Raw genomic sequence first — 25,471 nt, 5'->3', positions numbered from 1 at the left:
CACTGGCTATTTCTGGAAGGAAAGAAGTTTTTATGATAGTTACAGATCCAGCACAAAACACCTACAAATAATATGCATCAACATTTCTTTCAAAACTAAATCATACAGTTTCTGAGCAAAGATTGCTCAGGTTTTTGAATTTGTCCTTATTCCACTCAAGTTATACAAATATAAATATATATGTGCGAGAGAGAGAGAGAGAGAGATATCATATCAGAGACATATCAGTCTAACAAGAAACTAAGTGTTTAAGGGAATAATAAACTCACCAATCGTTCAACATATTCAAGGGAGTTAAAAGAGACAAAGCCAGCAGTAAGTGATTCAGCTTTCTGTTTAGCAATTGATGCATACCTGCCAACAAGCTGAGCATCAAGAGTTGCTTCTCTAGGTTTGGTAACTAGAAGAATAAAAAAAGAAAAGAAAAAAACATTTATATAGTAAAATACAAGGTAATTAAAGCAGTACTATGAAGCAATGCAGTACTTTACAACTACCATGTTCAATTGGAGTGGTGAATGTTTCAAACATAATACACATATGACGCAAAGATATATTAAGGAATTTTTAAAACTGCTTTGTACATGTGATATGTTATAATTCAAAACTCAGGAAAAATAAAAGCAATCATCTCCTTAAACCACACTCATATAGACTGTAGTCAACAAATTCTATTATGTTCATGACATCCTTTCAGAACACTTTTTTGGTCTGGTTTATTAGTTGCGAAGTTGGTTCAGTGAATTAAAGGAACAGCCCTCATTCCAGAATTCAACAACTGTAAATTCTGCTCTAATGCATGATTGTACATGGGAGAGGATTAGCACAAGATTATACATGATGTGCTTCAATTTAAGAAATTATATTCTTTACAATTAACTGCATTTTGAAGTTTTAACCCAGAATAATACTTCGTTTGCAGTTTACGTTAGACTGCCTTCCTCCTCTGGTTTCATGAGAGGTACTTGAAGACTTCATGGCATGACTACTCAGTTTGCCTTTTTCAATTCCTAATGTTTTCAGGGAAGACTTTACACTTCTCCTGCCAGCTGCTGTGAACAATTATGGATCACTACATGAACAATTCAATTCCCTAAAATTTCCACTATTGAATGCCATACAGAAAACTAAAAATGGACTTAATGTTTCATAATGATATTGTGGAAATAATGTAAATTCTGTCATTTTTTTTTTGTTATTATTATTATATTTTTAAAACAATTCACTCTCTGGCAATCTAAAATTAATGATGCAAACAATTACTAAAAATACTCATGATATAAATATAAACTAATATGTTGATTATAAGATCCACTGTACTGCTGAGTAATTAAAATTATTGCCTTGCATGTGTAAAATATCTTTCTATACAGACAACTTTTCAAAATTCCTTTATTACTAAATAAAAGAAACATGTATTGACTGATCAACCAAAGGAAATGAACAGCCATTTAAAAAAAAAAAATTAATGATTGTAACACCTTAAACCTTTCACTACAATTCATTACTTTATAAAATTTAGAAGTTTCCATATTTCAGTGTCTGTTTTGCTAGGTCGATATTTTAAATTTAGACTTTTCTTTGCAGAGGAACAAGTCTAGTCAGCTGAGTTATCTTTAGCTCCCCCCTCCCACAACTGGAGGGTGCATAACTTTTTGAAACTACATCATATTCATGGGGACTGAGCCAATCATCAATTAATTCTTATACCATTTTATCAATATTCCTTATTCACTTTTTTGCACTGATTTGAACTCTAAATACCAAATATCATTTTCACATTACAAGCATCTAAAAAAAAAAAAAAAAAAAAAAAGAAAAAAACAGTGCAAAAACAGAGAAAAATTTCTTATAGAAATTTTTTCTTGTTTGTAAAGAATTGTATAGTCTCTCAGCATATATAAAAATTATATTTATATTTGCAAAAATCTTTTAATAGTTATGTTATTTATTATTAGTTATTTTTAATAAAAATTTTAAATATACAACTCTCAAAACAATAACATGGCACCATATTAAAATGTTTTTTCCAAGTTGTGTACATAAACTCCATCATCACTTGATATGAGATACATTTTGGTGGAGCTATCTACATGGTAAACTATGCAGACAGCTACAGTAAAGGATGGTAGTCGAATGGCCATATGGCATTTCACATATGGCTTGTCACAACTGTTGTGTTATGAAAAATTGTAGGAGTTACAAAATAATGGTGCACTAACCAAAATGTCATGTTGATTACTTTTGACCGTGTTTTTCTGCATAGTGACAGAAGATAAAGAGTTAGCAGTTTCCCAAAAACTTCAGAGTTTAACTTAAGATACTCAAGTTCTCATCAGGCTAGGACAGTTCTTTCTTTGTTTTCATAAGCTCTGAAAACTTTGGAGCTTGGCTCAATCCTCACTGCAATCTATAGCAGATTAATCAAAATTTTAATACCATTTCTTCAAATTTCTCTAGAAAATGTAACAGACACCTCATTTTGAATAAACAGAGATTTGTCATTATCAATCTTATTAAATAACTAACCCTGCAATTTTCTAGATGCAGGGTTAGTTTTTTTTTTTTTTTTTGGCCGATTTTGTATAAGCTTGCTTTCTTGCATCACATGCCACTACTAATGTTAATGAACTTAGATGTCGCAGGAGTGAAATGAGATGTGTAATAATGCTAATGAACTTAGAAAGAAGTCTCAAAGGGAGTGTAATGAGATTCGTGGCAAAGAAGAAAAATGCATGGGATGCATATAATATTAGGAATAATTCATATTATTCCTAATAATATGAATTATCAGGCAACACAGAAGCCCGATAATTCATATTATTAGGAATCTGTACCTAGCGAGATTATGAGAAATCTTTGGCAATGGATGCAAAGAAAAACGGCAGAGACTTCATTACCTATGTAAACTCTAGAATGAAGGAGATGAATCAGATTGGTCCAATTGATATCTATGGTTCCATTGCTGATGACCCTGCTCAGGTAGCTGACAAACTCAATAAGAATTTTGCATCTACATCCATACACAAGGAATTGTGTAGAGAAGTGGAGACCAGAAGTTTATCAAACCCTAATTGCTATCTAAATGACTTTGTAATAACTGAGAGCAAAAAGGAGAAGAAAAAGGTTTTGAATTTAGACAAAAGAAAGGCACCTGGGCTGAACGGTATCTATCCAGTTATATTAAAAGAGGCAGCAAAGGAAGTAAGCAATCCTTGGCCATAATTATGAGAGCATCCATGGATTCAGGGGAGGTCCCCATGGACTGGAAAGTGCAAATGTATCCACAATTCACAAAGGGGATCAAAGAGTGACACAAGTAAGACCTGTTAGGTTAATTTCTGTTCCAGGAGTTACTGGTTAAAGAAGCATTGCACGATTGTCTAGACAGGACTGCAGTTACAGTTCAGACACAGCACAGGCTTGTTAATGGGAAGTCTTGTTTGACCAATTTAATTGGATACTATGATGTGGCCACAAAGGAACTGAATGCAAAAATTAATTTTAATAATCGTATTTAATAATCTTTGACTGGTTCACTGTACGATCAAATTGCTTTACGATGGACTCTCCGTTCACTATACGATATGCATTATGTGCCAGTCGTTGTGATCACATTTGTGAACTGAATTTTAATTCTATTAAATGGCGATTTTAATAAGCAAAAATTGGAGGAATATTATCCAGTCTATAAAAGTAAAGATATAAAACACAAATTTATGCTTTATTACCTTGCCATTTAACAAAATCAAATGATACGTGAAAATCAGAAGAATACTTCCCGCAGGTTAGCATTGCATTTATTGATGCAATTCATTTTTATTTACCAAAATAAAAATAAATTTATGCTTAGGTACATAGCCTAATTACTATTGTAATATGTACATGCTAATTGATATTTCTGTTCACTGACATTTTTTTTGTTGTAAATTTAAAACAGTAAAAAAGATAAGCAATCAATAACGAAGAAATTGCAACTAACACGATACATGCAAGTGAGATAAGGAGTAACAAGTTTATGAAAATTAAAACATAAATTAAAACATAGGAATGAAGAGAAGATTCTGAAAATTTATTTATGTTTTTATATAGATTGAAGATTCCATGGATAGCTTAGTTATATAGCAAAAATTCAACTTCCAAGGTCTTGGAATGAATTACCAAACCAAAAAACAATGTGTTAATGGATTCACATTATAATTATAATGTTCACATTATAATATTAGACAGGATGGTGAGATTGTACAAGACAGTCATTAATTAACCTGGATTCCTCTTTTGAATGAAGTCAAGAAGCTTGGGAGAAGTTCTGAGGGCACCACCACCAAATTGTGGTGAGAGAGAGAGGAGAGAGAGAGATGAGAGAGAGTGAGAGAGAGAGAGAGAGAGAGAGATGAGAGAGAGAGAGAGAGAGAGAAGAGAGAGAGAGAGAGAGAGAGGAGAACGTGCATGCATGCGGGGCTGAGGTAGAAATGAAAGCTGAACTAAGGCCATTTGAAATTGACTACATCAGTTATTGGCTTTCAAAGGGAGAGATCAAGTGCAAGCATACCAGCTGCTGCAGCAAGTGTAAAATTAAATGTAATTTTTTTTTATATATATTACTCAGTAATTTATTTTAATCAAATCAATTACATCAATAAATGCAATGAAAGGAAGTCAACAAAAAAAAGGCAATATGCTACCACAATCTGATAACACCATTCAGGATACGATGACACTAAGTGTCATGATACAGTTTGGAAAGCCTACTTTAGCCTCCTCTTTCATGCATATCTTAGCACTCTTACACTTTTGTTCATGTTCCAGTAGTTTATTTGTATAACAATTAATTAAATAGATAAAATAAATAATAATAACAATCATTAATATAAAACAAGAAGTATGACATTTGCAATAATGCCTGATAAGGAATTTCTTACTGATAATAAGTGATATGGCGCCTCTGTAGCCAGGTGGGCAGGAGCAGCAGCAGTGCATAGCACACGCTTCTTGATTAAACCGGGGTTCAAGCCCGTACCACCAAATACGGAGGATGCGGAAAGGTCAGGGAATGACCACCGCATATCCCCCGAGCAACATGGTCTTAGTTGCTAATGCGCCTAAAAAACCAAATAACAACAACAAGTGATACTATATATATATATATATATATATACAGCGTGTCTCAAAAATACACAGCATAACTCCAGGAATGAGTTCCTCATATATAGACAATAAAAATATTTTACATCAACATAGTTCCAGAAATGCTTGGTTTCCGAGTTTTCAAAGTCTGTCTATGACACTTTAACTATTCACATCACCTTATAGTAATTGTTCAAAAAATCCATCTTCTGCCTGAATATAGGCCTCAACATCGACATCTCATGGACTCGCAATGCCGATGCCAAATTCCTGGCATGTTTCATATTGTCTCACAACCTGCCACAATTCAATTGCGGAGAATTTCAACATCAGCTACCGGAGTCGAATACACCAATGACTTTAAATGGCCCTACAAGAAGAAATCTAGTGGGTTTAAATCAGATGAGCGTGGAGGCCAGGCAGTTGGGTCCACCTCTACCTATCCACTGACTAGGAAACCTTCAATTCAGGTAACTGCAGGCTAGGTGACTGAAATGTGCAGGAGCGCCATCATGCATGAAGTGTGCTTGTTGACGAATTGTTGCTGTTGTTATTTTGGTTTTTAGGAGCATTAGCAACTAAAGCCATATTGCTCCAGGCATATGCGGTGGTCATTCCCTGACCTTTCCGCATCCTCCGTATTTGGTGGTCATGGGCTCTAACCATAGTTTAATCAAGAAGCATGTGCTACGTACTGCTGCTCTGCCCATCTGGCTACGGAGGCGCCTGTTGATGAATGATCAGTGGCACGTTGTCCAAGAAATCAGGCATGTTGTTTTCCAGAAAGTTTCTGTACGTCTGGCCTGTGAGTGTGTTGGAAATACATGGGGAACACCTGCCCAGATGTTGAGTATGAACCGCTGATGGTGATGTGATGGAAGAATTGCATGTGGGTTTTCCTCAGCCCATACATGCTGATTGTGAAAGTTTTGGATTCCGTCTCATGTGAACTGTGCTTCATCTGTGAATATTACTAAGGCAGGAAAGTGAGGAGTTGTACCACACTGCTGCAAGAATCACTGGCAGAATATTACTAGCACAGGGTAATGTGCTGGTGACAAGGCCTGTACCCATTGCAAATGGTAAGGATAAGGAACACAGTTGGTGTTCCTTCCTTATCCAAATGGTAAAGAACACAGTTGGTGTTCTCGCAACGCTCTCCAAATAGTCGAACGTTCAACAGCCAGTTGCATTACTATTCTGCGTGTGCTTATTCCAGGAGTGACATGCATAACATCCAAAATCTCTTCCTCTACTTCAGGAGTCGTAGATCTTGGTTGTCCTCTGTCGGCAGCACGAGGTTTTGAAGGTATCCATTGCCGCAAAGGCGGCAATGGATACCTTCAAAAGTTTTCCTGTCTGGACATCTTCATTCTGGGAACCTGTCGTGGTACAAACGACGAGCATCCAGAGCATTGCCGTCTGCCAAACTGTACATAAAGTGCACATCCGCTTGATCCTGATTTGAGTACATGGTCGGAATGGAAAATCACCAGATTCTGTCAGTACCTTATGATGAAGGAAATCACCAGCGGGAGATAAGACATTCCAATTAATAACTCGGGAACCATGCATTTCCGAAACTATGTTGATATAAAATATTTTTATTGTCTACATATGAGGAACTCATTCCTGAAGTTATGACGTGTATTTTTAAGACACCCTGTGTGTGTGTGTGTGTGTGTGTGTGTGTGTGTGTGTGTGTGTGTGTGTGTGTGTGTGTGTGTGTGTGTGTGTGTGTGTGTGTTCGTGTTCTAGATATGATAGTGTAAAAATATATCGGATTAGCAATGAGGTAGCAGGTTGAGTGATATAAGGTGCAGTCTGCGAAAGATCTGTGCATCAAAACCACCCAAATAACGGGCAAAGGCCAATGCCGGCACTGTGGCAAAACCTAGAAGTACAATATGTAATATAAAGTGAGAGTAAAACAGAATGAGATAAAACGTAAAGAAAAAAGAGATAAAAGTAGTAATGGTAGTAACATAAATTGAAATATAAAGCAAAATTATAAAATATGTTAATTATGGGTTTAACATTAACAACCTTAAGTTATCTATAAGTTAAAATTTACAAATAATTCTTTGAGATATATATATATATATACATAGCATTTCAGACAAGTATCTCACACATGAAGCATTCACTATACTTAGTTAAAACAAAGTTAAAGTTAAATGAAAGCAGAGTTAAAAGGTAAATTTTACCTTGTTTAAATAATGAATTGGCTTCTTCAACACACTGTGCCAAACGCTGTGATTCTGGATTTAATAATTCATCTTGATGCTCTGAAAAAAAAAAAAAAACTATCATATTTATTATACACATTAATTTCACCGCTTTCTTAAAATTTTATATATGATCTCAGGGCTTTACAAATCTCCGATTGCCATGCCAACTAAGAAATCCATGCTTGCACCTAGCATTTTTTGTACAAAAAGCCTCAATAAGCAGTTTGATCACGTGCAATTGGTCAATTATGTTTCAATCAATCTGAGTCTCTTACACACATAAAAAGGGAAGATATAATTTCCAGATGCATTCTTTGGTAAATTTCTAAATGCCATTTATACTGCTTCCCTGAAAACTTAGCAAATTTTACTAACTGATGTTAAAAATGACTTTCACAAACAGGCAATTCAGAAATTCATCCAGAATTTAAATTATTATATCATCTATTTTATGTTTATTTAAGACAAAATTTGATTAACAGTAGCTGCCAAATATGATTAATGATTAAACATCAGTGGTAGCCTAGGCAGAGAGAAATGCCACACAGCTTTGTCATATACACTATAATATACAATTCCATCATTATAAACTTTAAACATTACATATACACTATATATTATATATAATATATATGTACTTATACATACATATATTTGAATAATGTTTAAAATAGTTGGAAACTAAATCTTTCATGACAAAAATAAAACAAAAAGGTACAGCAAACATCAGAGGCAGCAAAACGCATATTTCTCTACATCAGGGGTGGGCAACAGCCGGCCCGTGACAATTTTGAATCTGGCCCCCTTGGTAAATGCATAAATATAGAAAATCCATACCTGACTACACTCGCCGTAAACGTTAGACTTAATTTGGTTCAATCGGGAATCGCGGCCAGTACAACAGTAACCAATTGATTCTACGCAGCGTCAAAGAGTTATTTCCTAATTATTATTGTAGCATTGATCGAACGAAGTTCCTTTGGGTTTGACTTCTTATTGAAAAAAATAATATTGGTGCGAGATATTTTATGTTTTATGCCTTTTCTAATTATTACAATTTTTAATTTAATATAAATTTATAGGCCATAAAATGAGCCAATTAAAAAAAAAAGAAAAATTGATGCCGAATGCTGCATTTTCAATGATAATTGGACATTCAGATATTTTTTTTAAAAATACATTAATAATTTGGTAATTCAAGTAACATAACATTTTTTAGGTTCTGATTTTTTTTATTAAATCGTTCAATCTATTCCGGCCCGCATCATGATGCGAAAATTTCATTCAGCCCGCTGACGAAAAAAGTTGCCCACCCCTGCTCTACATGATGCTTGAAATATAACCATACAAATAAATTACAATGAGAGTTAAAAATAAAAAAATGCCAGCAGTATGGCAAGACAAGAGCGAAAATAGTCGAAATTAAACTTAAGAATCAAACCAAACAGGGAGGGAAGAGAGGGGTAACAAGAGTAAAAATATTGCAGCAGAAAATCTCTAAGATAATTTAGAACATCTAATTATAAGAATAATAAATAATAATTTAATTCATTAAATTTTGAAAGCCAATTAAAATAGAAATTTAACGCCGCCCCCTCTGATGGGCACCAGGTCCAAATTTGTGTAAAATATCACCAACAGAGATCTAGACCACTACAGTAAAATAAAACAAAAAATAGACTGACCATTACATGGTTCAGTCTATTTTTTGTTTTATTTTACTGTAGTGGTCTAGATCTCTGTTGGTGATATTTTACACAAATTTGGACCTGGTGCCCGCCAGAGGGGGCGGTGTTAAATTTCTATTTTAATTGGCTTTCAAAATTTAATGAATTATTATTTATTATTCTTATAATTATATGTTCTAAATTATCTTAGATATTTTCTGCTGCAATATTTTTACTCTTGTTACCCCTCTCTTCCCTCCCTGTTTGGTTTGATTCTTAAGTTTAATTTTGACTATTTTTGCTCTTGTCTTGCCATACTGCTGGCATTATTTTATTTTTAACTCTCATTCTAATTTATTTGTATGGTTATATATATATATATATTAGTTAATTTTATTATATGGTATCCATCTGTAGGGAATTAGGTGTATAGGGACCAAACTAATAAATTAGTTAGGATGTCCAAATAAAAAAAAAAAAGTAAAGTGCAGCCATTATCAACCCATTGCAGGATGGAAGCCTCCTCAACAATTCATGCTGAGGGAAATGGACCATAATCTGCCACGCTGGTCCAATGCGGGTTGCAGATCGACCGTATTCAGCAGTCAGGGGCTTGAACCCCGGTCTACTCAAAGAGCGTGTGCTACTGCACTCCCACTCCTGCCCACTCGGCTACAGAGGCCCCCCCAAATATTAGGCTAATAAAAGTATTATTATAAGTGACAGGTACAACCTGTTTTGAACACCAGGTTTATTGTGCTCAGAGGAGGCTCGTCATCTGACCACGATGCAACTCAGTACACCAAAAATTCCCCCCACCCCAATAAACAGATAATCTATTTACTGGCAATTTAACAACTTGTACCAATCCTCCCAACAACAGATTAATCCCACCCGCAGTATTATTATTTTCACACGTGTGCACAGAAGGTTATGTGAGACTGGTTGTTTCACGAGAGGTACCATGAATCGAGAACGAACGACAAGGACACCAGACAATGAGGAGAATGTCCTACGTCTTGCAGAAGGCAATCCGAGTACGAGTACTCGAGCGATAGGCCAACGATTGGGTATTTCCCAATAGTTAGCCTATCGCCAATCATTGGAGCCTGCGGATTATCCACTCCGGAGGACTTTTGCTACTTGGTTTCTTCAACAGAAACGGTTCACAAATGCTGACTTCCAGCGGGATCGCTGTTCACGCGACCTCCCGTTCAACGTCCTCTACCGCATGACGAAGGCATTTCAGACCCTGCAATGCTATGTGATTCCGATTCGTCTTTGTGCCCCCTACACCTCCTGCAAGTTTGTTGCACTGGTAGTGAATCACCCTGTATAGTTATCCCCACCGACATACACGGATCGTTATGACTTAGAAAAGCTATACCAGCCTTTGCCCAGAGCATAGTATTTTCCTTCTTTTATTTATTTTTTCATTAACAAACTTCTTATTTGCATTAACACATCTTTTCGTTCATATAAGTTCCTACCACATTCATAGGTCCCCCCCCACTAACTCAGAATAACATCCAAACACCCTTTTAAGGCCATCAGAACATTTGCATGACATGGGACATAGTGCCTACAGAAATTTCACCATCACGCCACAATTCATGAAGGGCACAGCTGCACACTACAATTTAGTTAGCACACATAAAACAACCCGAAAGTGGGAATATGATTTCTTTTCCAGTCGGATCCCCACAGAACAAGGAGGTAGGGACTTATTCGCATTTAAGCTGATACATACCCAATGGGCTTTGTGTCGCTTATCCCAGTTTGCTGATTCCGACAATAATTTTACAAAATTTAAACTTAATACATATTACCATTTCACATTTATTTTCTTTACAATCACCTAAAGTTAAACTCGGGCAAAACTGGTATGGGGGCAACAGAAACAGGTATGTACGAGACATTTTTTAGTCTGGCTATCGGTCTGCTCAAAGCCCCTGATGAAGTAGCAGACCGATGACCAAGTGGAAGAATGTTATACAGTGGTACCTTGGATTGCGAGTAACTTGGTCTGTGAGTGTTTTGCAAGATGAGCAAAAATTTTTAATAAATTTTAACTTGATAAACAAGCGAGGTCTTGCAATACAAGTACAGTCAGTCCTCGTATAACACGTGTTTACACTACACGAATTCGATCATACATGATTTATAAATAGGGGAACGATATCTTATTTAACACGAACCGAATTCGCTTATGCACGATTCGCCTTTGTGTTTACAGGAAATGGCAGTCAAACGCAGAATCACTCCAACTGAATGCAACAAGATAGGAATGAAGAGAAGATTCTGAAAATGTATTTATGTTTTTTATATCGGTGAAGGGGAAACACATTTCACCATAATAACGTAAAAACCAACAATATTCCAGTTATCGGTATAATCACAAATGCAATTAGATCGAGTTTACTACCAATTTATAACAGATTCCACTAGCAGGAATGCAACTGGAAATTGTTTTTATTGTTTTATGGTAGTAACCCCTAGAAATGTGTTTTAGGAAAATGTGAGGTGTTAATAGTGTATCTCTGCCTTTATGGTGTTGTTTATTCAGTTGCTACATGCGCAGCTTTGTTTATGTGTATCAAGGGTGCCTCCTCATTTTGTAATTGTGCTTTATTCCCTGAAAATTGTCTGCCGAGCGTCACGTGATCACGTGCTGCCCGGGATTGTGGTTAATCGTCTCGCATGCTCAGTCTCAGTCAGCATACCTCATTCATATACATTCAACATTGTAGTCAACATTGTACTGAACATTCGTGCTAGCGTTATGACCACGTGTATGTGCGTAAAGCATTTTTTTTTTTGTGTTCAAATTTAGTGACTGTTATTTATTAATTGTGCACTATGAAAAATCATAGTATCCAATCAAATTGGTCAGGCAAGACTTCCCCTTAACAAAACCATGCTGTGTCCGAGCTATAACTGAAGTCTTGTCTAAATGATCCTGCAGTGCTTCTTTAACTAGTGCCTTCATTAATTTTCCTGAAACAGTAGTTAAACTCACAGGTCTATAATTACTTGTGTCAGCCTTTGATCCTCCTTTGTGAATTGGGGTCACATTTGCACATCTCCAGTCTGTGGGTAACTCCCCTGAATCCAAGGAATCTCTCATAATTATGGCTAAGAGTTTGCTTACTTCCTCTGCTGCCTCCTTTAATATAACTGGATAGATCCCATCCACCCCGGGTGCCTTTCTTGTGTTTATATTCAACAATTTCTCCTCCACTTTACTCTCAGTTATTACAAGATTCTCTAGCTTACTGCTAGAATTGAATACACCTCTGGCTTTCCCCTCGCTAAATAACTCCTCATGTGTGAATGTCGATGCAAAATATTCATTTAGTTTGTCAGCTACCTGAGCAGGATCATCAACAGCTGACCCATCAATATCAAGTGGTCCAATCTGATTCATCCCCTTCCTTCTAGAGTTAACATAAGTAAAGAACTCTTTGCTGTTTTTCTTTGCATCCCTTGCCAAAGATTTCTCGTAATCTGCCTTCGCCTGCCTAACCTCCTTTGTAACTTGGTTACAGATCAACTTGTATCTATCATAGGCTTCTGTGTCATGTGTTAATTTGTATGTATCCCATGCATGTTTATTCTCTGCCATATGCCTCATCAGTTCATCTGACATCCATTTAGGCCTAAACCTTGAACAATATTTCTTGGTTGGTATGTAAAGCCTAGTAGCTTCCAAGATAAGTTCTATGAATGCTTCCCAGTTTGCATTTGCTGTTGGTAACATCATCGGTTGGTCCCACTGTATAGAATTTAAATACTGTCTCAGTCCATCGTAGTCGCCTTTACAAAAGCAATAACCCTTCCCTTTACCCCTAATGGTAGTTACCTCTTTGAGTAAATCCCACTTCAGCACACTGTGATCACTGCCACCTAGTGGTTCATTTATCTGCAGATTCTTAATGCATGAAGAATCACTGCTGATAATCAAATCAATAGTATTCCTCCCTCTAGTTGCCTCCCAAACATGCTGATGCAGAAAACAATCATCCAATAAATCCACAAAAGCCCTGCTAGTGTGTGAGTGACCAGCCCCCAAATTCCAGTCAATATCTTGGAAATTAAAATCTCCCATTATAAGACTCTGATTCACTGGCCCACTCTATTTCCCTGTACAGTTTCTTATTATACTCATCAGAGTCATTAGGCCTACAGCACACTCCTACTCTCAATTTTAGAGAGTAGGAGTATTAGTAGGAGTACTTAAATTAGAGGACCCATCGAATTCTCAGCTGCCCACATCAGCTTACACTTGATCATCAGGCAACATAGCGGCAATCCCCAAGATCAAATGCGCTAGTTTCACAGGAATTAGTTTTTGTCAGGACTACTGCCAGAGAAACAGAATATATTGTGCAAAAAAGGATAGGCGGAACAGGTCAGGGTATGTCTGCAGGGGCAAAAGTTGATGACGTAGAGCTGATATCATGTTTTAAAGGCACAAAAGGTGATATTGTTGTACACATTGGCACTAATGACATTAAGAGTAGGACAGTGTTCTCCCCAGGACATATGAAATGGGCACACCGCTGGGTGAATTTAATTAACTGACCACTAGGCTAAAATTTAAATGATTCTCGTGGTACCATATGGTACTGCTCACTGATCTCGATCAATATTAATTCGAACATACTATGCAATCGGGGTCAATGTGACAGGATCATATAATGTTAAATTATGCAATTAATTTTTGCTCTGGATCGCTTAAGTCACATTTATAAATAACAGAAAATTTTATAATATTGCAAAGCATTACACTTCCCCATCCAGGTGGAAAAATTTTCTGGGGAGAACATTGAGATAAATATGCATCGTATTTTAACAATACGAAAAATACAACTGCTAATAATCTTTCACTAGACACTACCTAGAACACCAGGGGATCACATGTGGTTAGTATGGGCTTGGCACACCCAGGGTCCTGAGCTGTATATCATTATTCTTCTCATTCTTGATTCCCTTCTACTTTTAACTCTGTCTCTATGGGTAACTCGGGGAATTTTTTTTTTTTTTTTTTTTTTTTGGCTGCTGCTGCAGCATAAGCCTCAGGCTTCCTTGCACCATGTAGATAATAATAATATGAAGGCCGCCATTGAGACGAGCAAATGAGTAAGAGACATGAAAGTTCTGAACAGGTTTTCCTAACAGCGAGTCGACTGGAATAATCACAGCTTCAGTCACACGGATCTAGCAAAAACGGTAATCTGTGACAATAAACTGTAGGATTATAAACATTGTTTTTAGCGTACAGTAAATTATGCAAATTGCAGCCAGCTGTACACAAAAATAACCCGCGAAGAAAACGACTGGGTTAAGGCCACGTTTAAGGAATACAGAAGACCTTTGCATCCGTGGTTCTGATTCAGATAAAGCCCGAACAGTTTCCAAACAATTCCTAAATAAGAACTCATCCAATTTAAGTGCAAATTTCGTACTTACGTTGAGTGTCCTCTATCATCTGCATATAACGCTGTCTTAACTCGCTCCTCTGCTTCGCATTGATTCTTTCCCTTTCCTCTGGCCCGTCTACTTCACTTTCCATTTCAGACATGTAATACTATAAATGTATGTTTAAAAATTCATACCATCAAAAGTCGCTTTAATAACACTAAAAATTAGAAAGCAGTTTTCTTTCCTTCGGCTTCTTCCTATCACTGCTCAAATTTTAAAACAGTGAGCTTCTGTAAACAGAGGGCGCTGACTCTCTTTAAAAATTACAGATTACGAAAAAAGCGATAAGCGTACAGTATTTTTTTTACCTAATTCTTATTTTATACTATACTTTATAAGTAGCCTTATAGTTCTAGTTACACTGGTTATTTTTATTTTTAATTTAGATAAGAGTTTTTCTAGATTACTACTTAAAGGTAAAACCGTTGTTTCGTTCGAATCTTGCAGCCATTGTTTTTGTACAGAGAGAATTCATGGTAGAGAATTCAAATTTTTAATTATGGTAACTAGATAGCTCTCAACGTAAAATTATATAGCGTAATATCACTGCATTTAAGATTCTATTAGATAGCGTAGTATTGGCAATTAATTAATTAATTAAATTGATGGTTTTTATTAATTTAAAATATCATTCCCCAGAGTAGAGCAGCAAAGCAATGGGCACAACGTGGCACGAGTGCTCTGACTCAAGGGAGAACAGAGAGGGGCGATTCTCCAACGCATCACAGCATAAAAAAATTTACAACTTGTGATATGTTTGCGAATTCTCTGGGACAGAACATGATCTAGCCAAGGAGAATGTCTTTGTGTGTGTGTGTGTGTGTGTGTGTGTGTGTGTGTGTGTGTGTGTGTGTGTGTGCGCGTGCGTGCCAGGTGCAGAGAGAGTCTAGGAATTAGGCCTCAACTCAGCGTCCTAATGGGCGTCTATGAGAGCTAGAGGTGTAGAGTAGATGACCTCGAAGAAATTAATATGAGGTGACCGTCAACTTCTCAGCTGCCCAACTCAACGCCAGAGATCACTCCTGAGCATCAGGCAACATAGCGGAAATTTCCAAGGCAGAATGCGCTGGTCCCAAAGGAGTTAGTTATTGTTGGTCACTCTATTGTCAGGGAGACGGGGAATATATTGCGTAAAAAGGGTAGATGGAATAGGACCAGGGTATGTCTCCCAGGGGCAAGAGCTGATGACGTCTTTTAAGGGTACAAAGGGTGATATTGTTGTACACGTTGGCACCCATGTCATTAAGAGTAGGAGATCTCCAGATTAACGTAACAAGTAGAGGTCAATATTGCCACAAAGTCTTGAGTTTCGGTTAAATTTGAAAGTTTCTGCAATTCTAGCCAGACAGGACAGGAGGGAGTACATGATGAGAGCCTTGTCAATCAATTCGGACCTGGAGGGAATGTGAAAGGCTCAAGAGGGTAGAATTTCTTTCAGCTTGGTTTGTTCTTGTTAAAAGACCAATAGATTGACAGTAGCCACTGGCAGAGGTGAAAGAGATTCTTGCACTGCTTCTATTAGAATGAGTAGAAGCCTGAAAAACAAGATGCATGGTATTTCAGAGACTGCTGGGAGCCATTGCGGTACAAGTAAACACATGGGTTGTGTTAGGGTGGCTAAGAATAGAAACAGGTGCAGGTATACTTGCGTGTACACCAATGCTAGGAGTTTAGTAAATAAATTTGATGAATTTGAAGTATTGCTCAAAACATCGAAGACAGATATTGTTGGGATATCAGAGACGTGGTGTCACACAGATATAAGGGATGCAGAACTGCAATTGGGGGGAGTACAACGTCTACAGAAAGGATAGACAGGATAGGAAGGGGGGAGGGGTTATGCTATTAGTTAAGAAACACATAAAAACCAAGGAAGTGAAGCCAGTCGACATCGCTGGACAGTGCAGTGTTGAGTCAGTTTGGTGTGACATAAGCATTGGGAGATCAAAATTGAGAGTAGGAGTGTGCTATAGGCCTAATGACTCTGATGAGTATAATAAGGAACTGTACAGGGAAAGAGAGTGGGCCAGTAAATCAGAGTGTCTTATAATGGGAGATTTTAATTTCCCAGATATTGACTGGAATTTGGGGGCTGGTTACTCACACACTAGCAGGGCTTTTGTGGATTTATTGGATGATTGTTTTCTACATCAGCATGTTCGGGAAGAAACTAGAGGGAGTAATACTCTTGATTTGATTATCAGCAGTGATTCTTCATGCATTAAGAATCTGCAGATAAATGAACCACTAGGTGGCAGTGATCACAGTGTGCTGAAGTGGGATTTACTCAAAGAGGTAACTACCATTAGGGGTAAAGGGAAGGGTTATTGCTTCCGTAAAGGCGACTACGATGGACTGAGACAGTATTTAAATTCTATACAGTGGGACCAACTGATGATGTTACCAACAGCAAATTCAAAATGGGAAGCATTCAAAGAACTTATCGTGGAAGCTACTAGGCTTTACATACCAACTAAGAAATATTGTTCAAGGTTTAGGCCAAAATGGATGTCAGATGAACTAATGAGGCATATGGCAGAGAAGAAAAATGCATGGGATACTTACAAATTAACACATGACACAGAAGCCTATGATAGATACAAGTTGATATGCAACCAAGTTACAAAGGAGGTTAGGCAGGCGAAGGCAGATTACGAGAAATCCTTGGCAAGGGATGCAAAGAAAAACAGCAAAGAGTTCTTTACTTATGTAAACTCTAGAAGGAAAGGGATGAATCAGATTGGTCCACTTGATATTGATGGGTCAAGTGTTGATGATCCTGCTCAGGTGGCTAACAAACTAAATGAATATTTTGCATCGACATTCACACATGAGGAGTTATTCAGCGAGGGGAATGCCAGAGGTGTATTCAACTCTAGTAGTAAGTTACAGAATCTTGAAATAACTGGGAGTAAAGTGGAGGAGAAACTGTTGAAGATAAACACAAGAAAGGCACCCGGGGTGGATGGGATCTATCCAGTTATATTAAAGGAGGCAGCAAAGGAAGTAAGCAAACCCTTAGCCATAATTATGAGAGCTTCCTTGGACTCAGGGGAGGTACTCATAGACTGGAAATGTGCAAATGTTACCCCAATTCACAGAGGAGGATCAAAGGCTGACACAAGTAATTATAGACCTGTGAGCTTGACTTCTGTTCAGGGAAATTAATGGAGGCACTGGTTAAAGACGCACTGCAGGATCATTTAGACAAGACTTCAGTTATAGCTCAGACACAGCATGGTTTTGTTAAGGGGAAGTCTTGCCTGACCAACTTGATTGGATACTATGATGCAGTCACAAAAGAACTGGATGCAGGGAATAACTTTGATATTATATACTTGGATCTTAGAAAGGCTTTTGATACTGTTGCACATGCAAGACTGCTACACAAATTGGAGCAGTGTGACATTGGAGGCAAATTCCTGCTATGGATAAAGGGGTGGTTGAGGGGGAGAAGACAGAGAGTGGTAATCAATGGACACTGCTCATCGTGGACTGATGTCATTAGTGAAGTCCCTCAGGGCTCAGTGTTGGGTCCATTATTGTTTTCTGTATTTATAAATGATATTGATGATGATATATTGGGATTAATGTCCAAGTTTGCAGACGATACAAAGGTTGGCAGGGTTGTCAAGGACACTACTGACACTATGCTTCTGCAACAGGATCTGGAAAGGTTGAGCAGATGGGCTGAGAGGTGGCAAATGAAGTTTAACATTGACAAATGTAAAGTACTACACATGGGAAACAGCAACCCCAGAGCAACGTATCAATTCTATGGTACAACACTGACAGTGGTTGAGAATGAAAGGGACTTGGGGGTGGTTGTGCAGGCAGATATGAAGTTCTCTGAGCAGTGCAGACGGGCTGCAAGAGTAGCTCATGGAGTATTGTCAATGATATACAGGAATTTTTCCAGCAGGGATAAGGAGGTGATTATTCCATTGTATAAGGCGATGGTCAGGCCACACCTAGAGTACTGTATACGGGTCTGGAGGCCTCATTTCAAGAAGGAATGTAGAGCTGCTGGAACGAGTACAGAGAAGGGCAACAAGATTAGTGAATGGAACAAAGGGGTGCTCTTACGAAGAAAGGCTTAAGTTTTGCAAATTACAGTGTGTGGAGACTAGGCACCAGCGAGGTGATCTGATAGAGGTGTATGAAGCCTTGAATGGTTTAAGCATGCTCAATGCTGATGGGATTCTTCCTCTAGCTCAGAATAATCACCTGAGAGGGCCTAAATTCAAATTGAGGAAAGACAGATGTAGGATAGACGTGCGAAAATTTGCCTTTAGCCAGCGGGTGGTTGGTTGGTGGAACAGACTTCCATCCCTTGTGGTGGAGGTTGATAGCCTAAATAAGTTTAAGGCTCAGCTGGACAGGTATTTTGAACGAACAGAGGGGTGAAGTGGAAGTGTTTTTTTTTTTTTTTTTTTTTTTTTTTGGCTGATGCTGCATAAGCTTGCTTTCTTGCATCAAATGCCTCTACTAATGCTAATGCTAAAAAGGCAGATTACGAGAAATCCATGGCAAGGTATGCAAAGAAAAACAGCAAAGAGTTCTTTACTTATGTAAACTCTAGAAGGAAGGGGATGAATCAGATTGATCCACTTGATATTGATGGGTCAAGTGTTGATGATCCTGCTCAGGTAGCTAACAAACTAAATGAATATTTTGCATCGACATTCACACATGAGGAGTTATTCAGCGAGGGGAATGCCAGAGGTGTATTCAACTCTAGCAGTAAGCTACAGAATCTTGAAATAACTGAGGGTAAAGTGGAGGAGAAACTGTTGAAGATAAACACAAGAAAGGCACCCGGGGTGGATGGGATCTATTCAGTTATATTAAAGGAGGCAGCAAAGGAAGTAAGCTAACCCTTAGCCATAATTATGAGAGCTTCCTTGGACTCAGGGGAGGTACCCATAGACTGGAAATGTTCAAATGTGACTCCAATTCACAAAGGAGGATCAAAGGCTGACACAAGTAATTATAGACCTGTGAGCTTAACTTCTGTTCCAGGAAAATTAATGGAGGCACTGGTTAAAGAAGCACTGCAGGATCATTTAGACAAGACTTCAGTTATAGCTCAGACACAGCATGGTTTTGTTAAGGGGAAGTCTTGCCTGACCAACTTGATTGGATACTATGATGCAGTCACAAAAGAACTGGATGCAGGGAATAACTTTGATATTATATACTTGGATCTTAGAAAGGCTTTTGATACTGTTGCACATGGAAGACTGCTACACAAATTGGAGCAGTGTGACATTGGAGGCAAATTGCTGCTATGGATAAAGGGGTGGTTGAGGGGGAGAAGACAGAGAGTGGTAATCAATGGACACTGCTCATCGTGGACTGATGTTATTAGTGGAGTCCCTCAGGGCTCAGTGTTGGGTCCATTATTATTTTCTGTATTTATAAATGATATTGATGGTGGTATATCGGGCTTAATGTCCACGTTTGCAGACGATACAAAGGTTGGCAGGGTTGTCAAGGACACTACTGACACTATGCTGCTGCAACAGAATCTGAGCAGATGGGCTGAGAGGTGGCAAATGAAGTTTAACATTGACAAATGTAAAGTACTACACATGGGAAACAGCAACCCCAGAGCAACGTATCAACTCTGTGGTACTACACTGACAGTGGTAGAGAATGAAAGGGACTTGGGGGTGGTTGTGCAGGCAGATATGAAGTTCTCTGAGCAGTGCAGACGGGCTGCAAGTGTAGCTCATGGAGTATTGTCAATGATATACAGGAATTTTTCCAGCAGGGATAAGGAGGTGATTATTCCATTTTATAAGGCGATGGTCAGGCCACACCTTGAGTACTGTATACAGGTCTGGAGGCCTCATTTCAAAAAGGATGTAGAGCTGCTGGAACGAGTACAGAGAAGGGCAACAAGATTAGTGAATGGAACAAAGGGGTGCTCTTATGAAGAAAGGCTTAAGTTTTGCAAATTACAGTGTGTGGAGACTAGGCACCAGCGAGGTGATCTGATAGAGGTGTATAAAGCCTTGAATGGTTTAAGCATGCTCAATGCTGATGGGATTCTTCCTCTAGCTCAGAAAAATCACCTGAGAGGGCATAAATTCAAATTGAGGAAAGACACATGTAGGATAGACGTGCAGAAATTTGCCTTTAGCCAGCGGGTGGTTGGTTGGTGGAACAGACTTCCATCCCTTGTGGTGGAGGTTGATAGCCCAAATAAGTTTAAGGCTCAACTGGACAGGTATTTTGAACGAAAAGAGGGGTGAAGTGGAAGTGGGTTTTTTTTTTTTTTTTTTTGGCTGATGCTGCATAAACTTGCTTTCTTGCATCAAATGCCTCTACTAATGCTAATGCTAATGCTAAAAAGGAGAGTCTGCTTCTACAGGGATGGGATACACTTAAATATAAAGGGTACAAGAATATTTGCTGATGCTATAGAGGCAATGTTAGGTGGGTCAGAAAACTGGTAGCTTGGGCAGATTCACAGACTAAAAGGATAATAGTATCTCCAAGGAGAGGTGAAGGTGATTCTTGGAGTACTTCTATTAGAATAAGCAGCGGCCTGGAGTGAGGGGTGTTGGGAGGTTCAGGGACTGATGGCAGTCATCGTGAAACAGGTGGGAATATGAGATGTGTTACGGTAACTAAGAAGAAGAATATGTGCATTTATACATGCATGTATACCAATGCCAGAAGTATAGTAGTAAATAAATTTGATGAATTTCAAGTGTTGGTCAAGACATCAAAGGCGGATATTGTTTGGATAGCAGAGACTTGGTGTCACACAGATATTAGAAATGCAGAACTGGAATTTGGGAGTACAATGTGTACAATAAGGACAGACAGGATAGGAAGGGAGGAGGTGTTCTTCTGTTAATTAAGAAAAATATAAAATCAAAAGAAGTGCATCCAGTTGTTATAGATGAACAGTGCACCGTGGAGTAAGTTTGGAGTGACATCAGTATTTTGAAAGCAAAACAAGGGTAGGAGTGTATCATAGGCCTAATGACTCGAATGAGTACAACGAATAGTTGTACAGAGAAATAGAGTGGGCTAAAAAAATAGAATGTCTTATAATGGCGAATTTTAACTTCCCAGATATTGACTGGAACTTGTGTATTGAACATTCGCACACCAGTAAGACTCTTGTGGATATATTAGATGATTGTTTTCTGCAGCACCATATTCGAGAGGCAACCAGAGAGGGTAATACTCTTGATCTGGTAATCAGCAGTGATCATTCGTGTATTAAGAATTTGCAGATAAAGGAACCACTAGGTGGCAGTGACCACAGTGTACTGATGTGGGATTTACTTAAAGATATAATTACCATCAAGGGTAAAGGAAAGGGTTTTTGCTTCCGAAAAGGTGACTACAGTAGGATCAACTGATGATGTTACCATCAGCAAATGCTAAATGGGAAGTATTCAAGGGATTAATCATGGAAGCTACTAAAAGTTACACACTTATTAAGAAATATTGTTCAAAGTTTAGGACTAAAAGATTGTCTAATGAACTAATGAGAGTGTGACAGAGAAGCAAAATCAAGTCACAAAGGACGTTAGGCAGATTACTAGAAATCTTTGGCAAAGGATGCTAGGAAAAACAGCAAGGATTGCTTTACATATATAAACTCTAAAAGGAAGGGGTGAATCAGATTGGTCCACTTCATATGATGGTTTTACTGTTGATGATCCTGCTCAGAGAGCAAACAAACTGAATGAGCATTTTCCATTTACGTTCACACATGAGGAGTTATTAAGGTTTGAAAATGCAACAAGGATAACAAATTGTACCAGGGGGCTTAATTATTTTGTAATAACTGAGAACAAATTGGAGGAGAAATTGTTGAAGTTACACCTAAGAAAGGCACCTGGGTGGATGGTATCAAGTTATATTAAAGGAGGCGGAAAACGAAGTAAGCAAACCCATAATTATGGGTTTGCTTACCACCCTTACCCATAATTATGAGAGCACCCTTAGCTTCATGGGAGGTCCCCACGGACTGGAGGTGTGCAAATGTATCCCCAATTCACAAAGGGAGATCGAAAGGTGACATGAATAATTACAGACCAGTTAGTTTAACTTCTGTTCCGGGTAAAATAATGGTGTCAGTGGTTTAGCATTAGCATTAGCATTAGTAGAGGCATGCCGACCGGGCTAGCCGGGTGGGTAAAGTGCCTACCTAGCAACCCAAAGGTCGCGGGTTCGATTCCCGCCTCGGGCTTGGATCAAAGTACTGCAAAAACCTTGGGAGGTGCATTATGGCCACAGAAGCCTATGCGCCAACAACTACCAAAAAAAAAAAAAAAAAAAAGTAGAGGCATATGATGCAAGAAAGCAAGCTTATTCAGCATCAGCCAAAAAAAAAAAAAAAAAAGATGCATTGCAGGATCATCTAGACAAGACTGCAGCAATAAATCAGACACAACATTGGTTTGTTAAGGGAAAGTCTTGTCTGACAAATTTGATTGGGTGTCATGATGTGGTTACAAAGGAACTGGATGTAAAAAATATTTTTTCGATATCATAAACTTGGATTTCAGGAAAGCTTTTAAAAATTGGAGAAGAATGGTATTAAGGGTAAGTTGCTACAATGAAAAAAAATGGATGGTTGAGTGGGGGAAGACAGAGGGTGGTAATCAATGGGTGCTGCTCTTCGTGGACTGATGTTATTAGAGGAATCCCACAGGGTTCGGTGTTGGATTCACTGTTGTTTTGTATATTTATCAATGATATTGATGAATGTATATCAGGCTTAGTGTCAAAGTTTGCAGAGGATACAAAGGTTCGCAGGGTTGTTAATGACAGTAATGGCAGTGTGCTGCTGCAAAAGGATCTAGAAAATTTCGGCCGATGGGCTGAGAAGTGGCAACTGAATTTAACCTTGACAAATGCAAAGTACTGCATATGGTTAGAAGTAACCCCAGAGAAACGTACCAACTGTGTGTGTAGTACACTTAAGGTGGTATGAAAAATACCTGGGAGTAATTGTACAGAAAGATATGAAGTTTTCTGAGCAATGCAGTGAGGTTGCTAGGGCAGGTCATGGTGTTTTTTCAATGGTATACACAAATTTTGCAAGCAGGGAAAAGTGATTGACCCTCTACATAAGGCAATGTTTTGGCCACGCCCTGTCAGGTCTGGAGGCCTCATTTTAGGAAGGATGTAGATTTGATTGAGCGTGTACAGAGAAGAACAACAAGATTGGTGAGGGGGAATGAAGGGATCCTTTTACCAAGAGAGGCTTAAGTTCTGAAAATTTCAGCGGCTAGAGACTAGGCACCTGTGCGGTGATCTGATTGAGGTGTATAAGGCCTTGAATGGGTTGAGCAGGCTGAATTCTGAAGGGTTGCTTCCACTTGATCAGATTACGAACCTAAGGGGACATGAATTCAAATAAAGGAAAGACAGATGTAGAATAGATGTGCGGAAATTTACCTTTAGCCAGCGAGTGGTTAATTGCTGGAAAAAATTTCCATCCGTCGTTGTGGAACTTGATAGGTTAATAAGGAGTAACTGGACAAACATTTAGAGGGAATTGTTTTGTAATTTTTTTTTTTTTTTTGGCTGATGCTGCATAAGCTCATACACTTGCTTTCATGCATCACATGGCAGCAGTATTACTACTACTACATCACAAAATCTCTACAGCTTCTGAAAAACTATCCTCTAGTAACAGAGCAGTGTTGCCAGTAAAGAAAAATCAAAGCCAATCAGCCCAAAAGCCAATCCAAATAAGCAATTGACATTTAAAGTACAGTACAAATTACTTCAATGTCTTAGCAGAAGAAACCAGATAAATACATCGTGCAACTTATGAATATTAAACAGTTTATTACAAAATTTGAAATAGGTGACAAACACTTATTCTCTGTCCTCTCTACACAGAGTGCAAAAGACCTGAGTTTAAATATCTCTCGCTGGTGTCAGAAAATTTTAAGCCATTTTCGCAATCTGGTTGAATTAGTCCGAAATTTTGGGTTTTCGCTCCAGAAAATTTGGCTCTGTCAATCAGTAAACAGAAAAATGACCACAGTATAAAAACATTGTACAGACTATATACACTGTACTTCATGGATTAATATTATTAGTGAAGTTCTCCAGGGATCCGTGTTTGGCCAATTGTTGTTTTTCCGTGTTAATTATTGATACTGATAAAGGCATATCAGTAATTATCTTAACATCCAATTTTTCTGAAGATACGAAGTTTGGTCTGGTTGTTAATGACACTAATGACAGTTCTCTACTGCAACAGGTTATAGAAAATTTGAGCAGATGGGCTGAGAGGTTGCAACTGAAGTTTAACATTGACAAATGCAAAGTACAGTACTGCATATGGGTAGCAGTAACCCAAGAGTAAATGCCAACTGTGCAGTACTAAACTCAGGGTAGTAAAGAATGAAAAAGACCTGGGGTAATTTTGCAGTCAGATATAAAGTTTTCTCTGCAGTGCAGACAGACTTCAAGAAAACCTCATGGGGTTTTGTCGATTATATATAGGAATTTTTCTGGCAGGAACAAGGAGATGATTATCCCCTTGTATAAGGCAATGGTCAGGCCATGCCTTGAGTAATTGTATACAGGTCTGGAAACCTCATGTTAGGAAAGATATTGAGCTACAAGAATGAATACAGAAGGGCAACGAGATTAATGAGTGGAAAAAAGGGCTGCTTTCACCAAGTTGCAATTGAATTCTGCAATTGCAACGTCTGCAGACAAGGCACCTGCGAGGTGATCTGATTGAAGGTTATAAGGCTTTGAATGGTTTCAACAAGATCAATGCTGATGTGATTCTTCCACTTGCTCAGATTACGAACTTCACGGGGCATAAATTTAAATTGAGTAAACACAGTTGTAGAATAGATGTGCAGAAACTGGCCTTTACCCAGCAGATGGTTGATCGTTCGTACGAACTTACATCTGTCGTTGTAGAAGTTGACAGCTTAAATAAATTCAAGGCTCAAC

General features: G+C 38.1%; 1 protein-coding gene across 1 annotated transcript in view; it reads right to left on the bottom strand.

The window, feature by feature from the left end:
• Positions 1-14,640, bottom strand: part of Nse4 (SMC5-SMC6 complex kleisin component Non-SMC element 1) — a 166,939-nt gene extending 152,299 nt beyond the window's left edge. Inside the window, exons 1-3 of the mRNA XM_090373402.1 lie at positions 14,498-14,640; positions 7,335-7,415; positions 270-400 (exon numbers count right to left, since the gene is read on the bottom strand). Coding sequence (XP_090229528.1) covers positions 270-400; positions 7,335-7,415; positions 14,498-14,609 — 324 coding nt within the window. The 5' untranslated portion in view covers positions 14,610-14,640. The remainder of the gene's footprint in view (positions 1-269; positions 401-7,334; positions 7,416-14,497) is intronic.
• Positions 14,641-25,471: the final 10,831 nt, after the last annotated feature.

This window comes from Mastigoproctus giganteus, chromosome 5 (genome assembly GCF_048544385.1).
Source record: "Mastigoproctus giganteus isolate SK-2022 chromosome 5, ASM4854438v1, whole genome shotgun sequence".
In the NCBI taxonomy this organism is placed as follows: Eukaryota; Metazoa; Arthropoda; class Arachnida; order Uropygi; family Thelyphonidae; genus Mastigoproctus; species Mastigoproctus giganteus.
This window is presented reverse-complemented; position numbering and strand designations above follow the sequence as displayed.